This window comes from Armigeres subalbatus, chromosome 1, assembly GCF_024139115.2.
Source record: "Armigeres subalbatus isolate Guangzhou_Male chromosome 1, GZ_Asu_2, whole genome shotgun sequence".
NCBI classification, from domain to species: Eukaryota; Metazoa; Arthropoda; class Insecta; order Diptera; family Culicidae; genus Armigeres; species Armigeres subalbatus.
Window position 1 is genome coordinate 154,352,854 of NC_085139.1, and position 22,537 is coordinate 154,375,390.

The window sequence follows — 22,537 nt, forward strand, 5'->3', positions numbered from 1 at the left end:
CCAAATATGGGTGAAATTTACCAATATTTCTCCCTTGTAAAAGTACTCATATTTGAGTAAATCACAATTACCCAAATATAGGTAAACGCTACTTTACCCATAAATACGTATGTGCACTTTTTGGCGATTATAGGTATTCTTCACCCATATTTGGGTGAACTGAACTAAGCGTGTACCGATTCCTTGTGGCAAATTTTCATAAGGCGTTTGATCGGAAAACATACGTCCATTTTCCTCAGTGTTGGGCAAAACGACAAGCTTTGGAGAACTCAATGCAAACTTTTTTGCAGTGCGTTGGACTGCTTGTTGACTCAAATTTGAGTTCTGTTGGATAATCGTGTATCACTCATGAGTGCATCGAGCACGTGTACCCAAATGGGCAGGGTCTCAAAAAAAAAATGTCAAAGACACATTTGTTTACAATTTGTTTTTTAATCACTTCGCGGCTTGTTATTCGTGTTTCATTCATAGATCAATCCAGTTACGTTAAGCTCCAGCTCTTACTGGAAGGAAACGGAATATTCAAACGTTTGCTGTAAGTGCTGGGCGGGGCTTCATCTCACAAATGATAAGACTATTCCGTCAGCTGCAAACTCTGACCAAGAAAGCCTTCAGCAGGAAATATCTCCTCTACACCAACGTTGCGATCTCGATTAGCTTATCAGGTGTCGGTGACATAATTGAGCAGCATTACGAAATCTACACCAACAGCTTGGAATGTTGGGACCGTCAGCGGACGCGCCAGATGTCCATCTCCGGCATGACCGTGGGCATCTTTTGCCACAACTGGTACAACTTCATGGATCGGAGATTCCCCGGACGAACACTTGGCATCGTGTTGAAGAAAGTGCTGATCGATCAAACCGTGGCGTCGCCGATAGTGATCTTCCTGTTCTTCATCACGTTAGGTGTTCTGAGGAAAGCCACTGTAGATGAAACGATCGTAGAAATCAAGGATAAATTTATTCGACTGTACACCGCCGAATGGGTGGTGTGGCCACCGGCTCAGTTATTTAATTTTTATCTGCTACCCAATAGGTACCGGGTACTTTACGATAATACCATATCGTTAGGGTATGATGTCTACACTAGCTACGTTATAAACGATCGTGTTGACCGTGATGGGAGCTCCTAACGATGAAGCAATTACCACCAGTGAAGGTGTTCGGTAGTTAAAGAGAATAAACGTTCAAAGTGTTTTACGTGCGCGAGGAGTCATCTGTAGGCTCAAATATGTACACCTACATATCATTAGTTACCACTTTAATTGTAATATTTTGATTTTTGAGAATTATTAATGAACAAGCCACTTTATAGTGTATGAGAGAGCAATTATTGATATGTATGAAATAGGTTTATAATTTTAAAGAAGTGTCCTGCTGATAAGCAATTCCTTTTCTTATCGCGTCATTTTTGGGGGGATTTTTTCCACAGCAAGTAGGAAGGAGATCTATTCCGGCAGCACCCCTTTTCCGTCCCAAATATTTATTACTCAGCCGTATTTCAATTTAATTAGTTGATGTATAGTACATAGTATCTATGTGTAATTTTAAAGATGCATAAACAACGAACGAACAACTTCGACTAAAATGCGAAAGAGTAATAAAAGCCGGAAGCGGGTGCTGTCTATAAAGTAGATCTACTTCCTATCGATTTCATCTTGTTTGCAGATCACCGTTCAACAGAAGTTTCATCAAATGCAAATCGTGAAATGCATGCAGAGAACCGGTTAGGAAAAAAATGTGTAATGAACTGAAATTTCATTAGATTGTTTAAAGATAATACTTCAAACAGCAAAAAAAGAAATAATAGCGTAACGTACTTGTTAATCGTAGCGTACTTGTTTTTCGTTTGTTAAAAGTATGATTGGTATGTTAAAAATTGAAGAAAATATTATGTAAATAAAACAACCCTTTAAAATGGATATTGAATGCTTTCAAGATAGACAAAATTTCCCTATAAATAAACAATCCCTTGTTATGTGCTATTTATTTAGAGTTCAAAACATTTCAAAAATCTGTTCACGTAGTTGTCTTCTGTTATTTTGTTATTCTCAACGTATCCTTGGGCCTCTGCTAATCTGCGATGTCTACGTTCACTGTAGTAGGACTGTGCTAAACCTTTTAGCCCAGCATGAACCACCTAGGACTGGTAGGTCGTAATGCCACAGCCTTAGATGACATAGTACATTTTTTGAAATGCTTTAATACATAGCGCAATCTATAATCTATGAGACAAAAACTAATGTAGGGCGGGTGTACCAATCCTCGCCATACATAAGAACAACTATTTTTTTTTTTAAATAACCCAACTAACAATTTGGTGCTTAAAGCTTCAACTTCAAGCCTTAGGTTGTATAATATTCGAATAAAAGCAACCAATGCTGAATAAAAGAAAAGCCTCCGCAAATAATCCCTTAAACTTCAACTCGACTATTAGGGTTACGCGGGCGAGATGGGTCACGGGGTAAGATGGGTCAGGGCCATTTTTGAACATCGTATACATTTTATTGTGGAGATTATGACTTTGTAGGAGGAATAATTTGGTTCTACTATATTGCCACTCGATTTGATGATAAAATTTCATTTTGGTTGAGTATGGCAAGGTAACATATTTTTCAGCATAGTTTCTTATGCGAAACATACTTTCTATAAAACGTGTATAAATCTCGTCGAGCAATCTAAAATTTAAACATTTTTAGTAGTATAGTGAAAGTATCATAAGTAATGTAGGTCTTGTTGTACTAACTGCGGTGAAAAAATAAAATTGATTGAGAATTAGACATTCTAACATGAACTTGCAAATGGGGCATGATGGATCTGAACATACTAAATGGCATAGTTCGTAATCAAAACATATTTTCTATTACGGATTTAATCATTTTAAGGTTACTTTTGAGCATAATGATGTTAATTTGTTATTTAAAAATGTATAATTTCTGTCTTCAAGAAAACAATACACGAACGGCTTGTTTCAATAAGAAATTGCAGACTTCATCCATTTCTTTGCCAATTCTTCATCCAAAGCTTAAAAATCCTTTTTTATTCAATAAAATCATTGGCAATAAAGCTATCAATCTGTGTGTGATTTAAAAATAAGAATAAGAATAGCTTATGTATCTTTGAAGATTGCACAACGTTTAAATAAACCTTTACTGCTTCTTTTAATAGCTTATTAGTATGGAACGTCAAAACCGCAATGTTTACATTTGATTTTTGTTGCTGGATCTGTGTATGAGCTATTGATTTCTGTAATGCAGCTTTAAAGGTATTCACATGCTCTTATAGCAACTGACAAAACGCTGTCATTGATGCTAGCAGATAGTGTAAGAAAACAAGACATTTAGAAGAAAAATTTCTGTTGACGGTTACTGTTAAACGATTAGCAGCGGATGGTACTATATGCAGGTCAATCAAATGTTGCCTAAAAACAATTTCAGCGATTGATGATGCATAAAAGATAGCAAACAGAACATGCTGATAGATGTTTGAATAATACCTAGTTGCTGAAAGATTGTTGTTGAAAGTTGCTGAAAAATGCTGAAAGTATAATGTTTAAGCTTATGTGCTAAAGGCAGCATGTAGCACTCTTTCTAACGTTTATACAGCACGAAACTGAAAATAGCGTTAGTAAAACAACCTATGGGGTATGCGCAGAAGCACATCCATAATTTTCTTTGTTATTTACATAAGTCAAAGTGACAGAGCAGCAGCCATTGAATCAGGAGATCAGGAGTTCGAATCTAGGTAGCAGTAAAATTGGTATTTCAGTTTTCACAAAAAAACTCCGAAATTTACTCTCCTCTCAAATAATATTTGATCAAATTGAATTCAGTGGCTGTATAAAACTTATTTAACAGATTAAAAAAAATCTGAATAAGTGCCATTGAAGCGAATTAGGGTAAATCACTACTTGGGCCTATGGACCCGGTTCCCGGATCACTGCACAGAAAACTAATAATTTATACTGTTTGGATGCCGTAGGTTTATGATTGAGATTTTTTAAAAAGTCTCCCATTTATTTTTTACAATACTCAATATTTTTCAATCACTTATTTGACTCCTAATTGATCCAATTGTAGAAAACAAAAATGTAGATTTCAAAATTTGCTCTCCGATGCCACGCCACTGAACCGGAGTGATTCTTTCCACTTTTACAAAACGGTATCATCGAATAAACACCTACCTGAAAATCGTCACAGTGCTCGATACAACCATTGCTTGAAGCTGTTGATCACCACACCATAATTCTAAACAAAAGCACTTCAATTATTCCTATTTGTTCGTTTCACTAGAACTTATTTAAACATATTAGAATACATTTTAAAATGTATTCTCAAACCGAACAAAAATTCACCTCGGCCCAAGAACTTCTAGCCGCACCGTGCTGCCAAAAGGCCAGGATTATTAAAATGATCCTTCATCGTTAATAGGAAAATTGTCTAATACGTTGACGCTATCATGTTATTTATAATTCGATTTGATTTCGATTTCAAAAGGTGGAAAAAATATTGTTTTCAAGTATTTGGAAGAAAATTGGATGAGTAAATATATCTTTTCAACCAAATAAAAATGATTATGAATAATACCATCTGGCATCTTGTTGTCGTGGAACGTGCATATTTTTGTTTACGTCGCATTTTCTACCGTCCCGAGAGAGAATGAGAGTAAAATGTTGAGAGATTGAGTGAAATTTTGCTTAGGCCGGGAACTGGGTTTTATGTATGCCGAAATGACAATCGCTATGACTGAAATGAGTGCTGCACCTCGTTAATTTAAAATAAATAAAAGCTTTTTTGAACGATATTTAGCACGAATAGCTATTTTTTAAGCAGAAGTGAACCCCAATGCAGTATTATACATCCCAAAAAATTCAGGAAAAGTTGCTTCCTGTCATAAATATCAATTAAATAATGCAGTCGTACGCAATGGGGTACCCGGGAATGGGGTAAGAAACCCTATATTACTTGAATGGTTTAGTAAAGATTGAGAAAAAAATGTGTAACATGCTGTAAAGCAGTTGGGCAGGCACGTCAAAAACAGCTGAATAGATTCGCCAGATTTGCTGGTGAAAGAATTGAATAGAAGTTCTTGATCATATGTATAGCACACATATTCAGCTTGAAGTCGTATAAATGAGTTGAAATAAAATTTACATTGACAATAAATGTTAGTTGGGAAGTACAAGGCATGTGGGTGGATTTTATATATCAAGCAAAAGGTTTTACTTCCTGCTTCTTAGAACAGCTGTAAAAACCACAATAAAAAAAATATAATCCTCAAAATTGATTAATCCATAATAGGAAAGCATGCACCACAGTTGTGGCACTATTCTTAATTTTGGTTCCTTATTTAGCGAATCGCATTGTTTTCTTATGAGATTGGCCAAATTGGGACCACTAGTGCAACAACTGGTTCAAAGGACGTCAAAAATCATTTTTTTACAATTATGCTTTGCTTGTTTTGGAGGAGATCAAAGGTGTTATCGTATCATATGAATATGCTTTATCGATATGAACTTGGTTTGCGGTGATTTGGCATATAAAGCACTAGTGCGACAACTGGTGCTATGGTCACAACTGGTACGTCTAGCCTATTATGAAATGATCTGCTGCAGTAGCATTTGACAAAACACACCAGTGATTGTTGCACTAACTCTTTCTAATATTCTAATTCATTGGTATTAAATCGACTTATATTTCATAAGAAATTAATTTGGGATTAGATAAGTACTTAATCGTCTGTGCTGATTTACATCACTCTGTTTCAGAAAGAGTCAAGTGCATACCATTGCATGTCGTAATTGAGGTTTTAGTAATCTTTTTGTAATGTCTTCCTTGTTGTTCGTGAGAGTTGATATGCCCGTAGAGTCTTCATTAGTAAGTCACTTAAAATAGAGATATTAAACATAGTTGGCCGCAATTGTGTGACCCACAGTCATTAGTAAATTATTGTATTAAACGCGGTTTGAGATAATTATGATGAGGGCCCTCCTTAGTCGTTCGGTGAGATGCGCGGCCACAAAGCATGACCATGCTGAGGGTGGCACGAAGTTAATGTGACCGCTTGAAGCTGCCGTGATTGTCAGGAGTGGGGACCGCAGTGCCATCCCTGTGCGTCCGCGCTGGTAATTATTCCCTGACAGTCGTGGCAGTAAGGTACGACAAGAGGTTTAACGCGGTTTAACCCTGCTGCAAGACGGGGGATTACCACACTGATTGGGAACTGCTTGGGTTGTGATCTGCTAACTTAGGGTACCTACTGCAAGGTATCTGGGCATCGACTTGTTGGTAGTCTCATGAGGCGTAGTTGGAGAGTTGAGGCGTATTCGTGCACATTGTGTACGTCTCGAGGGAACGTGATGCTCAATAGTCACTCCTCGATGTATTGCTTAATTGCGGGCCGGGGTTAATGACTGGAGAAAAGGGGTTTGGTTAAAGTGGGTCGAGTCTGGTGATCCCAACCTCACACTATCTTGGTTCGTCTCTCCCATGTGTCTGGTTGCAGTTTGCCGTTATCATAAAATCTGCAATTATTCTAAAAAATTGGCATAATATTCTTCATCTGTATACATTGCCATAATTATATTTACTTTTTGTGCAAGTGTATCAAAATCTGGAAGGCGACTGTCATGCGAATAAATAGATGGGACAACACAAATGGGTTTTGATTTTCAAATTTAGAAAACAAAGCCTATTATTTTATCAGTTTTTCTAAAAGATGAGTTTCTGCAAACATGTCTTCAGTGGTTTTGGCATTCATAATGTGTTTTTCAACGCAAGTCTGATAATTACATGAGCTTTTCCATGTTTGTCAGCCAGGCAGCGTCTTTTTGGGTTAAAATCAGTTCCTTTCTCTGAGTCACCACCACAGCATAGTTTGTTTCATTCAACTTTTTTTGCACCAAGTTTTCTTTCCTGATTGTTCTATTACAGCTGGTAATGCCATTTTCCTTTCTCGGTCGAAATGTTTTTGTACTTGCGGTTCCAATCTTCCCATATTTCCGTATTACGTATTACTAAGGTTTAACGCATCTCCCAGTGTTATTCCTTGGCAGAATGTTTGCTTATCTTTGGTTTTTTTTTACTACAATCTGGTCTGCTACCACGTTGCCTAAATTCCATTATGGCCCGGAATCCATTGGATTTAATCACATTCCATCTGACATCTTTGTATATTTCTCCAAGCACTCTCGTTCAATAACATCTTGCATCCGCATGCACTCTTCAAGCCTGTGAAGAAGGTTGAGGGTTCGAGTTCCTCCAAGACACGTGGATTCTTTTTCACAGATTTCATATCAATGTTTCCATTTGGAAACAAGTGCTGTGCATATGCCCCGCCAAGATATTTAACAAAAAAATGATTTTCGTACGGCCGAGTTGCCGAATAACATGCATTTTACTGGGAAGATTTCCAATATGCTGTTTCCTTTTTGCTTAGCCAACTCGAACGCATTTAGGATACCAAGCAAATCTGCGTTTGTGATTGCAAAGTTTAGTTGTCTCCGTCACAATCCACGGCTCAACTTCGAAATAGCAGTTTATTCGATTTGATATATTTCAATCATACAGAACAGCATATTGATAAGTATTGGTAAGTATATATAGATAATTTGATTTAAGACTATCGGGATGATAGGGATGCTACACCTTTCTCCTACGAATTTTTTCAGCGGTTTTTTTAATCACAGAGACCTTACTAATTCTCTTTTTGTGAGGCTTTCGGCCCGCAGTTCCATCGGTATTTGGCCAGTCTTAGCTTTTATCACATGAACTGGTGTACTGTTGAGATAGTTCATTGCTTTCCGTATGTAAGCATTTTGTAGTACTTTAAGCTTGTTCAGGTGCGTTTTAGCAGCATTTCCGAAGACCGTTGCACCATATTCCATCCTATTTCGAATAAAAGCGTTTCCGATGTTCACCAGTGTTCCAGGATTCACTCTGTTCAATTTACGTGATAGCATTTTCAAAGACCCATTTTGGCCCTGCTTTCTCCTTTACGATTTCGTTGTACTTCCTGTGTGATAGCCCTCTGCCTAGCACATAGCCAAGATAAGGATGCGTGTTAACTAGTTCGATTTGCTCTCCACGGACCTTCACCTTCAGCATGTCAGTTCTTTTCCTTATGAAGGGAATGATTGCTGATTTCTTGTTGTTCACTTTTAGGTTTAGTTGTTGCAGTTTATCAAACAATCTCCCTAGGAATGGCGCGCATAATCCTGCAGCTTCTTCGAGTGACTTCGCTTTGATGATGCCCGCGAAATCATCAGCCAAGTGTACAAGCTCGCAATCGCTGCCCGATAGTGTGTGTAGGCTCGCCGTGTACAGGTTAAAAAGAATGGGCGATAGTGGACAGCCCTGTGGAAGCCCTTCCGACACTTCGCAACCATTCTCCGGTGACGAAGATATTCATGGAGCCAACTGATTAGTTTCTCCGACACTCCTGGCCTTGCCATGCTGTCCAAGAGTAAGGATGTGTTCACTGAATCGTAGGCCATACTCACGTCCAGAAACACCACAAAAACTTCTTTGTGTTCCTCATCTGCCTTTTGCACCGAGTTCACCACGTAGTTTATGCACGTTGTCGCCGAAACATGTTTCCGGAAACCAAAATATAATCTCGGGATCATATTCTTCAAAGTTGCTATTTCCGTCAACCTGTTTTTGACTACGGAGTTGATCAGCTTAATCTCCACGTTGATTAAAGCTATTGGTCTCATAGTGTTTGGTAGTTCCGCTGACCACGCTTTCTTCGGTATTTTCGGTGAACCTGCATTCTTTCAGAATCTCTTCTGTGACAAACATCCAACTTAGCATTTCGCATTTTTTTCTTTCATTCCCGTTGCTTTAACACCACGTAAGATATTCCATTTATGCCAGGCGCTGAGTGCTTCTTCCTATCTTGTAGAACGGCCAAAACTTCTTCGTACTCGATTGCCATTTTGTATCCTTCTGACATTTTCTCCGTAGATGCCGTTGGTAGGACGATTTCACGAAATTTCTCTCCAAAATAGTGATCCATAAACGTTTTTCCCTCATCGCAGGTAAGTTCGTATGCTTCCCAGCTAAGGTTGTGTCAATTCCTTTGACAATATTCCATTCGCGCTCGTTTCTTTTTCAGCAGTAGGTAATTGGATTTCGTTTGCAGTCTATTTTATTCCCTGAGTGCCCCCGTTTGCTTGCATACAGATTGGCAATCTTCTCGGACCACCAGACTTTCAAAAAGTTGGTCTTTTTGTTTTTCAGATTAAAAGAGGGGTTTCTACAGCCTCAGCGAAAACGGACACCATCTCTTCCGGCTAATCTATATACTGCGGTCTTATTTGGTTCAACTCCTTGACAGGTTCCTTGGCTCTTGATGGTTTGGGCACTGCTCGTCTGTTTGGGGAGTTTCCCACCTCCACTTACGCTAAGGCTCTGTCTCATTTGGAGAATTAAACTTAAAAGTGACAGTTCGAAAATTAAAAAATCACCCCGTTATAAGAATGGCTGGTGCTACCCAGCAATTCCAATAGGACATCGATGGAAAATGATTCGATATCTGTCAAAAGTAATCTTGCTCTGCGAGCAGGGTTATTTGGTAATTATTGAAATGTCACTTTTAAGTTTAATTTCAGTTTAATTATCCAATTGAGACAGACCCTAAATCCGAATATTCTGACTCGTCCAGCAGTCCTTACCGATTTTGCGATCTCGTCGTAGGGCACTCGAACTCACTGCATTTTTCGGATGATATTCATTCTTCTTTCCCGTTATGGACAGCTCCTGTTGACGGCTTCGTGATCTTGCTGGCAGTTGGTACATTGCACCCGTCTGCTTGTTTACGTCCCTTTCACACTTCGCACACTGTGCTCTTCCTGTGCAACGAAAAGTATGGTCTTCCTAAACTGACCGGTAACCGAATACTCGGAAAAACCGGCACCTATCCGCGGAGAAGTCCACCATACAAGGCTATAACAAAAAAAGAGCGAGATGGATCAACTAGGTCCGAGCTCAAGACGTCTCAAAAGCAAAGGAAAAAAAAAGTATGGTCTTCCTATGCATTTTTGGAACAGCTTCATGTCCTTCGGTGTCAGATTAAGACCGGTCAGATGTATAAAATCCTCCACTCTATCCAAAACCTTCTTGAAACGGAACCAATTTTCTGGATTTCCTTACATTTCTTGAAACCTTCCTTGAAACCATACAGCATTTTTCCAATTGCGACTGGGTGGTTTGGAGTAAGTTTGTCCGTCGTAATCGACAGGTTCTAAATAAACCACATATGTCGGGGTGATGATGGATTTGACCGATGAATTGGGTTTTCCTGATGCTTCCTGCCGTCTTTCTCTAATCATTTTTCGATTCTGGATCTTGTCCTCATACCTTGGCTATCTTGCGGCATTCTTTTTTTTTTCTTCCACATTGTTTTCTTTCTTATCGGCAATTTCACTGTTTTTTTCTTGTTTTTTTTCTACTGCTTTTCTTTTCACTTCACTTTAGGTTAGGTTTTCTTTTCAGGTTATCACAGCCGGCAGATTTCTTTTCCCGACCACTTTTAACAGATATTTAATATTGAAACGATGATATTTTAATCACGAGCGCGACCGCGAATGTTTTCCGGTAATCCGACGATATTTATTTTCTTTTCAACTCGATTTTTTTTTTCAATTTTCATCGATCTTCAAAAATGTGTAGCTTCCTTCTTTTTCACTTTTCATATCTTTAACTTTTCTACTATACGGTCAACCGTCTTGAACTTTTCAACCGTCATCGAACTTTTCCTATAGCAAAAACTCTTTTTGCCTTTCTCGTACAACTAAGTTGTACCGAAAGGCTATCATTTCACTCCAAATTCGAACTTTTGATAGAAGTCCCGGAGACCCATAGTGTTATATACCATTCGACTCAGCTCGATGAGCTGAACAAATGTCTGTCTGTCCGTGTGTGCGTGTGTGTGTGTGTATGTGTGTGTGTGTGTGTGTGCACAAAATGCCATAAAAAACATTAGCCAAATTTTCACATAGAAACTCTTAACCGATTTTCTTGCAACAAGTTGCATCCGACAGAGACTAAAACGCTGTTGATCACTATTGAATTTCATAATAATTGTGAATTGCAAAAAAAAAATAATATTAAAATAGTGATGAGACATAATCACATAGAACAATAATGTGTTATGAAAAATGCCTTGCCTTTAATGTTTATTCATGGCTTGCTCCCATTACGAGTTTCTATCGTACTATAAAGATGCTCGTGTTGCGAGCATTTAGGCGTGAGTATGCTCTTCGTTCAGTTTCATAGTACTATGAAATTGTCCGAAAGTCCAAATTCGAACATAGGAAATTCGAGAAACTTTTGGCAGCGCCATCTGTCGTCTACTAGTGTAAATTTTCTATCATAACATTAGACGGTGTAGCTGTTTTGCCTTTCTTGTACATCATCGAGGTGTAAGCGTAAAGGCTACATTTATTACCTTTTGCGCGAGAAAGGCACCATCACCGCTAGGTGGATTAATCTGGGTTTTTTCAAACGAATACTGCTTCCAACAACTTCTACTGTTCTCGAGTCGCATCTAGAGATGTCGCAAATTAATCGATTACTTCGATTAAACGTTGTGATAATCGATTACTTCCCAACGATGAATCGACAAGAATGGAGAGTAATCGATTAGTTACTAATCGATAAATCTACGACAACGCTTAGATGTCGATTACTTCGATTAATCGATTCATCGTTGTCATAATCGACTAATTTTTAATCGATTACTACTCAACGATGAATTGGTTCAATAATCGTCAAGAATCGAGAGTAATCGATTAGTTACTGATCGATTAATCGAGATTTTACGACATCTCTTGCGTCACGTCGCATCAATAACCGGTTGATCAAAATTAAACACTTTATGACCTAGTCATTTGAAATTTCAAAATGACTGAAAATCAAAGCTCTGAATCAGTTGTGCACCGTTTCTTTAAAGAAGAACTCTACACGTTTAAATACATTGATAGCGCTAAGGATGGAGTCGATTGACCAACTTCTAATGTCTATTCTAACGCCGCATACACATGGTCAAGCATGTTTGACAAATATGCTCCATTCCGATGAAAGACAAGGTGTTGCTATTTAATCGTATGTATATGTACTTGGACTGGACTGGACTGTACATCAGACTGAAAAGCGAAGCTAAACGGATTTGACTAGTCATCAATACGTCGAAGACGAAGTACATGATAAGAAGAGGCTCAAGAGAGGTCAGTGTAAGCCACGCACCATGAGTTTCTATCGGTGGTGACGAAATCGAGGTGGTTGAAGAATTCGTGTACTTGGGCTCACTGGTGACCGCCGATAACGATACCAGCAGAGAAATTCAGAGGCGCATAGTGGCTGGAAATCGTACGTACTTTGGACTCCGTAAGACGCTCCGATCGAATAGAGTTCGCCGCCGTATCAAACTGACTATCTACAAAACGCTTATAAGATCGGTAGTTCTCTACGGGCACCTGGACGATGCTCGTGGAGGACCAACGCGCACTGGGAGTTTTTGAAAGGAAAGTGTTGCGTACCATCTATGGTGGGGTGCAGATGGCGGACGGTACGTGGAGGAGGCGAATGAACCACGAGTTGCATCAGCTGTTGGGAGAACCATCCATCATTCACACCGCGAAAATCGGAAGACTGCGGTGGGCCGGGCACGTAGCCAGAATGTCGGACAGTAATCCGGTGAAAATGGTTCTCGACAACGATCCGACGGGAACAAGAAGGTGAGGTGCACAGCGGGCAAGGTGGATCGATCAGGTGGAGGACGATTTGCGGACCCTCCGCAGACTGCGTGGTTGGCGAAGTGCAGCCATGGACCGAGCTGAATGGAGAAGACTTTTATGTGCAGCACAGGCCACTCCGGCCTTAGTCTGATAATAAATAAATAAATGTACTTGGTTTGTCAAGCAGCTCTACTAAGGGTCAAACCAACTTGTCTATTCTCATGAGGGCGGAGTAAATGTTTGCTGAACATGCTTGATCGTGTGTATGAGAGGTAACAAAGATTACCTTAAGAATTTATATGAGAACTTGTCCTTTTCCTCCCTCAGGCGATGGTGATGGCGATGAACTAAACTAGTCGTCGGATTTTTTTAATATCTAATTTTAAGAAAATCCATTTTTTCTATATATTATCTATCGATTCACTATTTTCAAAGCCAATGGAAAATTTCTCTAGAAATCAAATTTCAATAATTTTACATGAAATAGAATGTTGAATGAATATATTTGAAGCATAGGCAGTTTGGTAGTTTCAAATGTCTTAGTTAGGATATTATCTGTCATTATACGCCTATGTTTCGTGTAACTTATACACATTTTTATTTAAATCTAATTAAGTTTCAATACATTTGGTTGGCTTTTGTTAAATCTAATATTCAGTTTAATATTTCAAAAAACAATATCGGTCTTGCCTTTCTTTAGATCATTCCGTCATAGCGGCCTATAGGAATAAGAACCACTACAAATATTAGCATGTTACGCAAAGCTAATTTCCAATCATTAGGAACTACATAGGGCAATAGTACCGAAGTTAGACGATGAATTTCATGAGACACGCAGACGAATATAAACGAAGTGATCAACACATTCAGAGTAGGAAATCCCGGCAGAAGGACAAGCACACCGTTCCGATCCGCTGCCAACCAGATATGATACTGGCAAATGAATAGCTCTAAAGAAATTCGTCCGAACCACGCGAAGAACGTTGAATAGCGTGTTCGAAGAATTCCAGAAATGTTGCGAAGCAGTATGTAGCCAACGATCGGAATGAATACCACATACGAGTGAATTTCCTCGCAGTCTTGCTTATTTCGGCAGAAAAATGTCCACGTCGTGTAGAATCCTATTCCAGCAATGGCTGCCAGGGTCGATGTTAAGGAAATCCGTCTTGAGAACAGGTTTCCGTGATTGTTGTCGTCGAAAAAGTAATATCGCTGCGCAATATGAAAGACGGCAGCAAAGATCATCCCATAGGTAATTGTGTAACGATCAAGCTTCCAGCGGTACCACCATTCGTGGATATCATCATCTGTTGTTACAAACAGCGCTTTCCACGGACGGGTTACAAAGATTCGTTCAAAGAACACTTCGCTCATGTATAGCACCGTTATGACGCTTAACATACAGACAAATTTCAAGACGACATAGAGATATTGGTACGCGTTATTTTCTGAGCTTTGAGCAGTGATTTTTGGAGGTATTGATAACAAAAAGTAAACCATACAGTACCAGAATGAAAGTAATGGTACAAAAAAGTAAAACTGATAAGGTCGGTTCATACACAAACAAAGTATGACTGTCAGAAAGTTGATCTTGAACATGACGTGTAGGAAGCGCACGATACCATTATTTCCCGTTTGCCAGAAATATGTGAAATGACCATAGCCGGACAAGAACAAGTACCCACTGATTAGAACTTTTATATGCATGTAGATTGGTAGAACATGCGAAGCACCAGTCATGTAATATATCAATATAACGAGCTGCATCCAACCTTTTAGCTCATCGGTTTGATCTCGGTGCAAAACTTTGGTAAATTTACTGTCCTCGGTGAAGAACAGGCCCAATACAAACACATATCCTACCGGGATCCAAAAGCTAAACTCCGAGTAGTATTTGTTTTCCTTCATGAAGAAGTTGGTCCGATCGCACAGATAGAAATACGCCATGATAATCGCCAGAGATGCCAGGGCTATAATCGGAGATTGCGAATCTGCCGAGGCTGGGGACGTTGCCGTGCCTGCGGTTTGACTCAGTGGGACATAAACGTTGACGCCTCGCAGTTTTAGCAACGAACGCCGGACAAGCATGGCACCGGCAATAGCCAAGCTGTGGATAGAAAAAAAAGATGGAAAATAAAGTTAAGATCAACTATGAATAAACAAGTTGTGTATTGAGTTGTGTATACAAAAACGAGTTGAAAGGAAGCGACCACTGTCCTTTCGTGTACGATGAATGAAATGAATAAATCTACCATTGGTTGTATTTCGAGTCCCAGCTCAATAACTACTAACTATCGCTCATTACAACTAAACCATATTGTTTACTCACCATACTCCAAGTGTGGCATAAGTTACCACTTGGATAATTGTATACGTCTCAGCACTGCTGCAGCACGTTCCATCATTATAGTTCATGTAATCGTTGCAGTACATGTTCAGCAAGATCTGTATGTCGTGTTTCAGGGCCAACGTGCCAAGCCTGTTTCCATCCACAAATTCATCCACTAATCCCGAGGCGATCATTTTTGATGATGACCAAATTTTCGCATCCGAATAGCTCAAAATGTTGTACGCGACCTGGTTGATACGATCGATATCATCATTTTGCACATTTTTCCACTCGTCACTGAGGCGATCCTGATCGATGGGATCCTGCAACTTCCAGATAACCTTTGACTTTTTCGCCACCAAGCTATCAATGGGTTTTACCATTCTGGTTAAATTTTTTTCGAAGGCCTTCTGCACTTCCTTAGTGACATTGCCGTTGTGGAACTTCGAATAGGTGCAACTAGCAACAATCAGACTGGGAGGATCATCTTCGTGCTGCCACTTGAGGAACTCGTCGATCATTGTCTTGGATATTTCGTTGGTATAAATGTAATTGATTTGCAGTCGTAATTTGTAGTCGACAAACTGCAAATTTTCCATTTTGATTTGCGACTGGATGGAAGCATTGTCCGCATCCCTGGGCTTCAGATGATTAATCATCTCCAAGTAAAGAGATCTCACGCGACCGTCGCCAATAAAAGCGAAATGATTTTGGTTTCCCCAGAAGGCCAAGTATCGAAAGCATTTCCTTGTGTCGCTAGAAAGCACATCAATAATTTAAATGGTAACACTTCATCAAAGCAGAAAATTGCCTTACGTTTCCGTATATTTGTGCAGCATGCATCCAAAAGGCTGCCATTCCTTGTCGCCTTTGAATCTGCCATCGCTGAGAAGCCACTTGCAAGAATCACTACCTACAATCATCCAAAAGAATGTTATGAACAGAAAATAGCTTTTCACTGATATTATTTAATAACTATTACCATATCTTAGGTGCAATAAGCCGTGATAGACGGTGAAGCCAAGAACCATCAGAAAAGCCAGCTTCTTTGCGTTGCTGGCGTTCAAGTTTTGGATGAACTGTTCGGCTTTGGATATTTTCATTTCGCTGCCCATTGCGAATAGCTATGTGCCGTTCTACAATGCAACCCAGATATTATTGCTCTTGGTTACTTAATTGATTTTTCAAACAGATTTAATAAAACATTTTTTCGCTAAAACTCACGGCTTCAGGGTGAATCACAACAATAAGACCGATGCATTCTACTGCATTTGCACTTTCGTTCCCAAAACGTCAAACTTCGGTTTTTTTATTCGTTTGGGGCACGTTCGCAGATTTATGCAAATTTGAGCGATTTGGGCGCGATTAATGGATCCATCATCATGCGTGCGAATCAAAACAAATTCGTTTATAGAAGTTTGAAATAAAAACAAATTGTTTTCTTAAAATATAATATTATTGGGAGTTTACAGTGATTATTTTAAAGTTCAGTTTGGGACAATGTCCTCAAAACAGTTTATCAGTATAAATAATAAATATGATCGGATTGTAGTGCTAGTAATAAACATTATTGGTTCATTGCAGAGAAAACCTGCTAATTAAAAAACTGACCTCATTCATTACAGGTGGACATGGATTGCTTCTACTGCCAGGTGGAGGAAAAGTTGAATCCGGAAATCCGCGGTAAACCAATTGCTGTCGTGCAGTATAACCCATGGCAAGGAGGAGGGTAAGTTCAACTTGTAATTGATTGTAAAACACCATGAAAGAGGTAATATTATAATCCATTTATTAAAATAATTATGCTGACCATGAAGACGGAGTTGTTATACAAAAAGCTTACTAAGTGGACTATCTAATATTTTATTTATTCAGGCTACTGCCGGGGTGGCCTTTGCAGTACAATACCTACCTACATGAAAGTCGTCTCCACTCAGCTCGGTCCAACCAATGAGTCTACGGACGGTTCACAAATCGTCGCCTTGTGCATGTCGGATCGCTAACGAGAACCAATTTCACCGGATTATTGTCCGACATTTTAGCTACGCTCCCGGCCCACCGCAGTCGTCCGATTTTCGCGGTGTGAACGACGAATAAGTCAATTATTGTTCTTCCAACAGCTGATGCAATTTGTCGTACATTCGCCGCCTCCAAGTAATCTCTTCTATAAGCACCTTATAGGCGGCATCCGGCGGGGTAGTTGCTACAATCCAGCTTGTCGGTTTTTTGTAGATGGGACACACGACATCTTCCATCCACTCCTTCGGTTGAACCTCCTCCTCTCAAACCAAGTACCTCACAATTGTGTTTAAGTAGCTCTCATGGTAGTTGGTCAATACCAGGCGGTGTTGTTTATCATCCGGCCAATCTTCTTCTGGATTTCTTTAAAAACGTAGGTCCAGCGCGTGTGCTCCCATGTTCGAGGCCATACCGCCATCTTCCACCCATTAAAACAATCTCTGGACTCGTTTGGACTTTTGGACTCCAGAGAAGCCCTTCAAGATGCTCGGATGCCTCCTATCAAGAGGCTCTGAAACCCCCTTTCAAGGGCTAGAAAACCTACCATCAAGAGACTCAGAAGCTTAGAAGCCTCCCTTGAAGAGACTCGAATCTCTTCTTTCAAGAGGCTTGTATGCTTCACTTAAAAAAAAAACTCTGAAGCCCCCCTTCAAGAAGCCTCCCTATAATAGGCTTGGGAACCTCCCTTCAAGAGGCTCGGAAGTCTCCAATAGACATGCATAAAATTACTTTGAATTGGAATTTTTTCACAGAATAATGCAAATTTCAGCCAACTTCCCGGAGCGCCATATATATCGTTAGTTTTCAGGATAGTTTGTTATATATCTTATCCACGCTTGTTTTCATTAACTCCAAAAAAATATAGGGGGTACCTCAATTAATGCAAAAAAGTGAAGGGGTACCTGTCAGGAAAAAGGTTGAGAACCGCTGTGCCAGTTGAACTATCACTGACTCCACTGCCCCTAGCTTTGAAATCTCTTGCTATGACGTCCGGCTTCCGACCCACTAGGTCGGACGATAGCCGGTCGATCATCTGGTTGAACTGTTCTATTGGTAACTTTGGTTGGGCATACTCTTTCTTGTTAGTTTTGACCAAGAGGGCCTCGCCTATGTCCTTGAGTTTTTTTTAATGCGTTCTACTTCCGCTTTGTCCTACTAACCAGCTTCCAGCGATTTTCGGTTTCTTTTGCCGATGGCACATGCGTACTGGTACCATCTTGAAACCCGGCGATTTGCTTGGTGCCTTCCACCTTTGTTTGTTTAGTCACCTTCTCGGCTCGATGCATCTCCAGCTCCACTGCACCCCGATCTGCTCCGTCCAAACGACGGTTGTCCTTCATTATCGCGTTTCGTTTGGCATTGCGTTCAACACCTTCGCTGGATTGGTGCCTGAGTCGTTTCGGGTTAGGCGCAGTCCTTTCCTCGTTTATGTTCATCCGTGCACTGCATTCGATTATCTCGTCGAGTTGCTCGACGACCACCCGCATCCGGGGTAGTGGCCCACCGAGCATGCTGATAGTCAGACTATCGCTTATCACCACACGGGAGACTCTGGTGCTGCTGGAAGCAGACTCCGTCACTCCACTCTCCACCCTTCTGGAAGGAGACCTCGTCAAACCCCCTTTAGTACAGGGCTTCATCACCTTACTCCGCTGATTCGAAAGAATTAGTATTTGTATTATTCATTGCAATTAGGTCTCCCTTGTGGCTGCTGTCAAAGCCTAGTAGAGTACGTATACGTGTTCAGAGCAAAATCAGCGCAAGTCAGGAAAGGGCATTTGAGCCTACGCTCACCCAGTAAGAAAAACTGGGTTGCCGGATTGGACAGCGTGCTACAAGGCCCGCCATGGTTTTATGGGACGGAAGACAACCTGGCCATTAGTCCACTCGCAGTTTCAAGTCGGTGTCACCCGGCTCTACTAAGATAGTAGAATGATTCGGCTACCAGCCCTCGCTTCAATAATATCGCAATATCCGAGACAAGGTCTAAATATATGCAATCTAAACGCGTCTTGAAGTTGAAAACCGAGGTTCTTCCCGCTTCCATTCTGATACGACCGGCGTTGCTATTGTTTAATTTTGCGTCATCATGTTTTTGTTAGTTCCAAAAATCATTTTTTGATTCTCTGTGCAATCACAGCTGACTAGCTAACCTAATCATGGGTAGTCAATCATGCTCATTTCTACCTATTCTATTCAGTATTATTGCAGTAAATTATCCGGCACGTGCCAAAGGAGTCACTCGGCATATGCGTGGTGATGAGGCGAAACAGCACTGTCCGGACATCGTTCTGCCACAGGTGCCGCAAATTCGTGGCAAAGCAGACATTTCCAAATATCGTGATGCGGGTAAGGAGGTAGCCGCGGTTCTTCAAACATTCACTCCTCTACTTGAGCGCGCCAGCGTCGACGAAGCCTACCTGGACATTACCGAGCGGGTTCTGACACGGTTGCGTGACATGAACGAAGGTAAATTTCAACTACTTCCGGAGAAACTGGCCAACACCTTCGCAGTTGGCTACGACAGTATCGGAGAATTTGTACAAAAGATTTCCGGCGACCTAGACGGCAGAACAAGTTCGCAAGAGTTGGAGAGTGAGGAAGAGCGCGTGGCTTTCAAGAAAAGTGACATCAAGTTGCTGATAGGAGCTTCTATTGTCAATGAAATACGCTCGGCAGTGAAGGAACAAACTGGTTATGAATGCTCTGCTGGTATTGCTCACAATAAAATTTTGGCTAAGTTAACGGCTGGGTTCCATAAGCCAAATAAGCAAACTATTTTGCCTTTAAAATGTATTTCAAAAATGTATGACACCTTATCATTAAAGAAGGTCAAGGGGCTAGGCGGGAAGCTGGGAGATCAGGTGTGTGAAGTTCTTAAGATTCAAACCATGAGTGAACTTGGCAAATTTCCTGAGAAAGTACTACAGAGCCATTTCGATGAACGAATGGGATCTTGGATGTATCTAATGGCCAAGGGAATTGACTTGGAAGCGGTTACACCAAAGTTCAACTCCAAAAGCATTGGGTGCTGTAAAAGATTTCCTGGAAAAAATGCTATCACCGGTGTTGCTACATTGAAGCATTGGCTCGGAGAGTTGGCCAATGAGATTCAAGAAAGGTTGAACAAAGATCTGGATGAGAACAATCGCATCGCCAAACAAATGACCGTAAGCTACGCTCAGCAATTAGGGCAGAATGATGTTTCTAGTACAAGAAGTGTCTCCCTAATTGAATACAATGCTGAACGAATTGCTGCTGATGCTTTGGAAGCCATTAAACGAAATACGGACGTATTCCTCAAAATCGATAGCACTGGAGTATTGAATAATCCTATAAAATTTCTTGGCATTAGTGCTGGAAAATTTGAGGACAATGTCGCGGGGAGGAAAAGTGATTTAATGCAAATGTTCTCAAACATTGCCAATAAAGTTAAAGATGGAGAATCATCGAAAGATGCTAGAAAAGAGGAACCGACATTACCAACTCAACAGGTTAAAAGTGATTCACCACAAGTTGAAACGCATATAGCAGATATTGGCACTACTGATAACAGCACTTCTAATATGACCGAAACAAAAGGCAACAGCTCCAGGAAAATGTCTAACACAAGTTCTATTAAAAGTTTTTTCGGAAAAAGTGTTAAACAAAACACCAATGTTGAGGAACCTGCCACATCGACAAGTGACGAGCTCACAATTGCACAAATGGAGGCTGAACTGTTTGAAGATTTGTCTGGGCCTTATTTGAATTCCACTCTACCTTTGGAAGCAGGAGCAAACTCGTCTCCAAAGGACGACAGTTGCGAACAAAATCCATCATCGTCTACAATTAATACTTCGAATTCAGTTGAAGATGCACATGAGGTACCTACCATGGAACATAGTGAATCAACTTTATTAGAGGTCAAATCGGTGGAATCCATTAATCAACAGGTATGATTTCAAATTTACGATAGTGTTCTCCCTATGCTATTTTGATGATCGCTATTCCCGTCGTATGGGTTTTCAAATCATAAATTTAAATTTTGCGTCCCTTGTGTACTTTAGTTTTTCACACTTTCGTATTAGTTGTTCATCATTGGTCTTCCAAAAATCAAATAAATCAATAATAAACTTGGCCAAAAAGCTTATATCATTCACTACAGCTTGTTGGTATTGTCTATTGCGTTGAATCGATTGAATCTGTACATAGTTACATATTTTATTTTCTGCTTCCAGCTTGAAGATGTAAAGCCCGATAAGCCTTCGACACAAAAAGAAGCGTCTCAGCTGGATTACCATCAAACCTACGCCGAATTTAGCCGCCCAATTTGCCTTCCAGAGCCAACGAAAAAAGTATGTCCCGAGTGTGGAAACAATGTACCTGAAAGTGATCTACAGTCCCATCTTGACTTTCATTTCGCTTTGCTCCTTAGTCAGCAACAAAGAGAGGAGTTTCGCAATGAAATTAAAACTAAGTATGTGTCCCCACTTCCTGCAGCTAAATCCAAACCTGTTGCAAATTCCCAACGGGTCAAACCAAAAGCTCCCCTGATAGACAGGTTTCTGACGGTAATCAATACAGCAAGCACTTCAACTACAAATGCATCGACGACAGAGTGCTCTGAGTGCGGTAAAAGCGTTCCAACCGAAAACATGCAAGAACATCTGGACTACCACGCTGCCAGAAAGCTGCAAATTGAACTCAATAAAATGGAAATGAAGACGGTCAAATCCAATGGGTTTGGACCTGTCAGTAGCAAGAGCAGTGATGCGTCCAATGGCAGCCTCAAACGGAAACGACCTTCGTCGGCCTGCGATAAAAACCAGCCAGCTAAGGTGAATAGCCTGGCGGCGTTCTTTACTAAAATGTAATTTTAGTTATTGGACAGCTTTAAAAGTTGCAACAAGTTACGTTGTTTTAGGATTATGTTTGAGATCATTAAATTTTCTGAATAAAAATCCTGATTTTATTTTTCTTCTCATTAATTCAATTCAATATCAATATCATACAAATCCAACGAACAAATCCTCAGAACGTACCACTTCGCAGAAAAGCATTTCCTAGAATGTACCAAGTTGCGGCTCCTGCAAGATGGAGCCAAAAGAGAAATGAACAACCCGTAAAACTGAGCCACGCCCAAAGCCAAACACGCCAAAGTTTTTAATAGTAAAGTTACGCAAAGAGGATTTGCTTACGCTGATTCTGAATGATTCTCATGTTATTATGTATGTTGGCAAATTCCACTTTTGTTCAACCATTCAAGTTTTTTTAGCAAGGATTAATGGAAATCTGCAAACAGACATCTGAGGAGGTTAACTCAGGTAGTGTGGAGATTTGTTATATAGAAGCTCACTACCCACTAAAACCAAAACTCTTTCACCGGCCCGCAATTAAGCAATACTTCAGGGGAAGACTATTGAGAACGCTCACACTTAGGGTACCGCACAAGGCATTAAAACACAT

The 22,537-nt window shown here is 40.2% G+C and overlaps 3 protein-coding genes across 4 annotated transcripts; 2 read left to right on the plus strand and 1 right to left on the minus strand.

Moving 5' to 3' along the window:
* Positions 1-415: 415 nt before the first annotated feature.
* On the plus strand, positions 416-1,332 carry LOC134207598 (mpv17-like protein 2). Its single transcript, XM_062683306.1, has one exon. The coding sequence runs from the start codon at positions 566-568 to the stop codon at positions 1,133-1,135; it is 570 nt and encodes a 189-aa protein (XP_062539290.1). The 5' UTR covers positions 416-565; the 3' UTR covers positions 1,136-1,332.
* Positions 1,333-13,225: 11,893 nt separating this feature from the next.
* Positions 13,226-16,393, minus strand: LOC134205323 (N-acetylneuraminate 9-O-acetyltransferase). Of its 2 annotated transcripts, XM_062680480.1 has the most exons (5): positions 16,295-16,393; positions 16,053-16,206; positions 15,887-15,983; positions 15,071-15,826; positions 13,226-14,848 (listed from the first exon to the last, which is right to left on the minus strand). In XM_062680480.1, the coding sequence occupies exons 2-5, from the start codon at positions 16,183-16,185 to the stop codon at positions 13,438-13,440; spliced, it is 2,397 nt and encodes a 798-aa protein (XP_062536464.1). In that variant the 5' UTR covers positions 16,186-16,206; positions 16,295-16,393; the 3' UTR covers positions 13,226-13,437. The 2 variants fall into 2 exon arrangements, with proteins under 2 accessions (XP_062536464.1, XP_062536463.1); XM_062680479.1 differs by having other exon boundaries at positions 16,053-16,326.
* A 39-nt stretch (positions 16,394-16,432) lies between these two features.
* Positions 16,433-22,048, plus strand: LOC134205322 (DNA polymerase eta). Its single transcript, XM_062680478.1, has 4 exons — positions 16,433-16,627; positions 16,696-16,799; positions 19,290-21,024; positions 21,310-22,048. Exons 1-4 carry the CDS (start codon positions 16,571-16,573, stop codon positions 21,943-21,945), a joined length of 2,532 nt encoding a protein of 843 aa, XP_062536462.1. The 5' UTR covers positions 16,433-16,570; the 3' UTR covers positions 21,946-22,048.
* Positions 22,049-22,537: the final 489 nt, after the last annotated feature.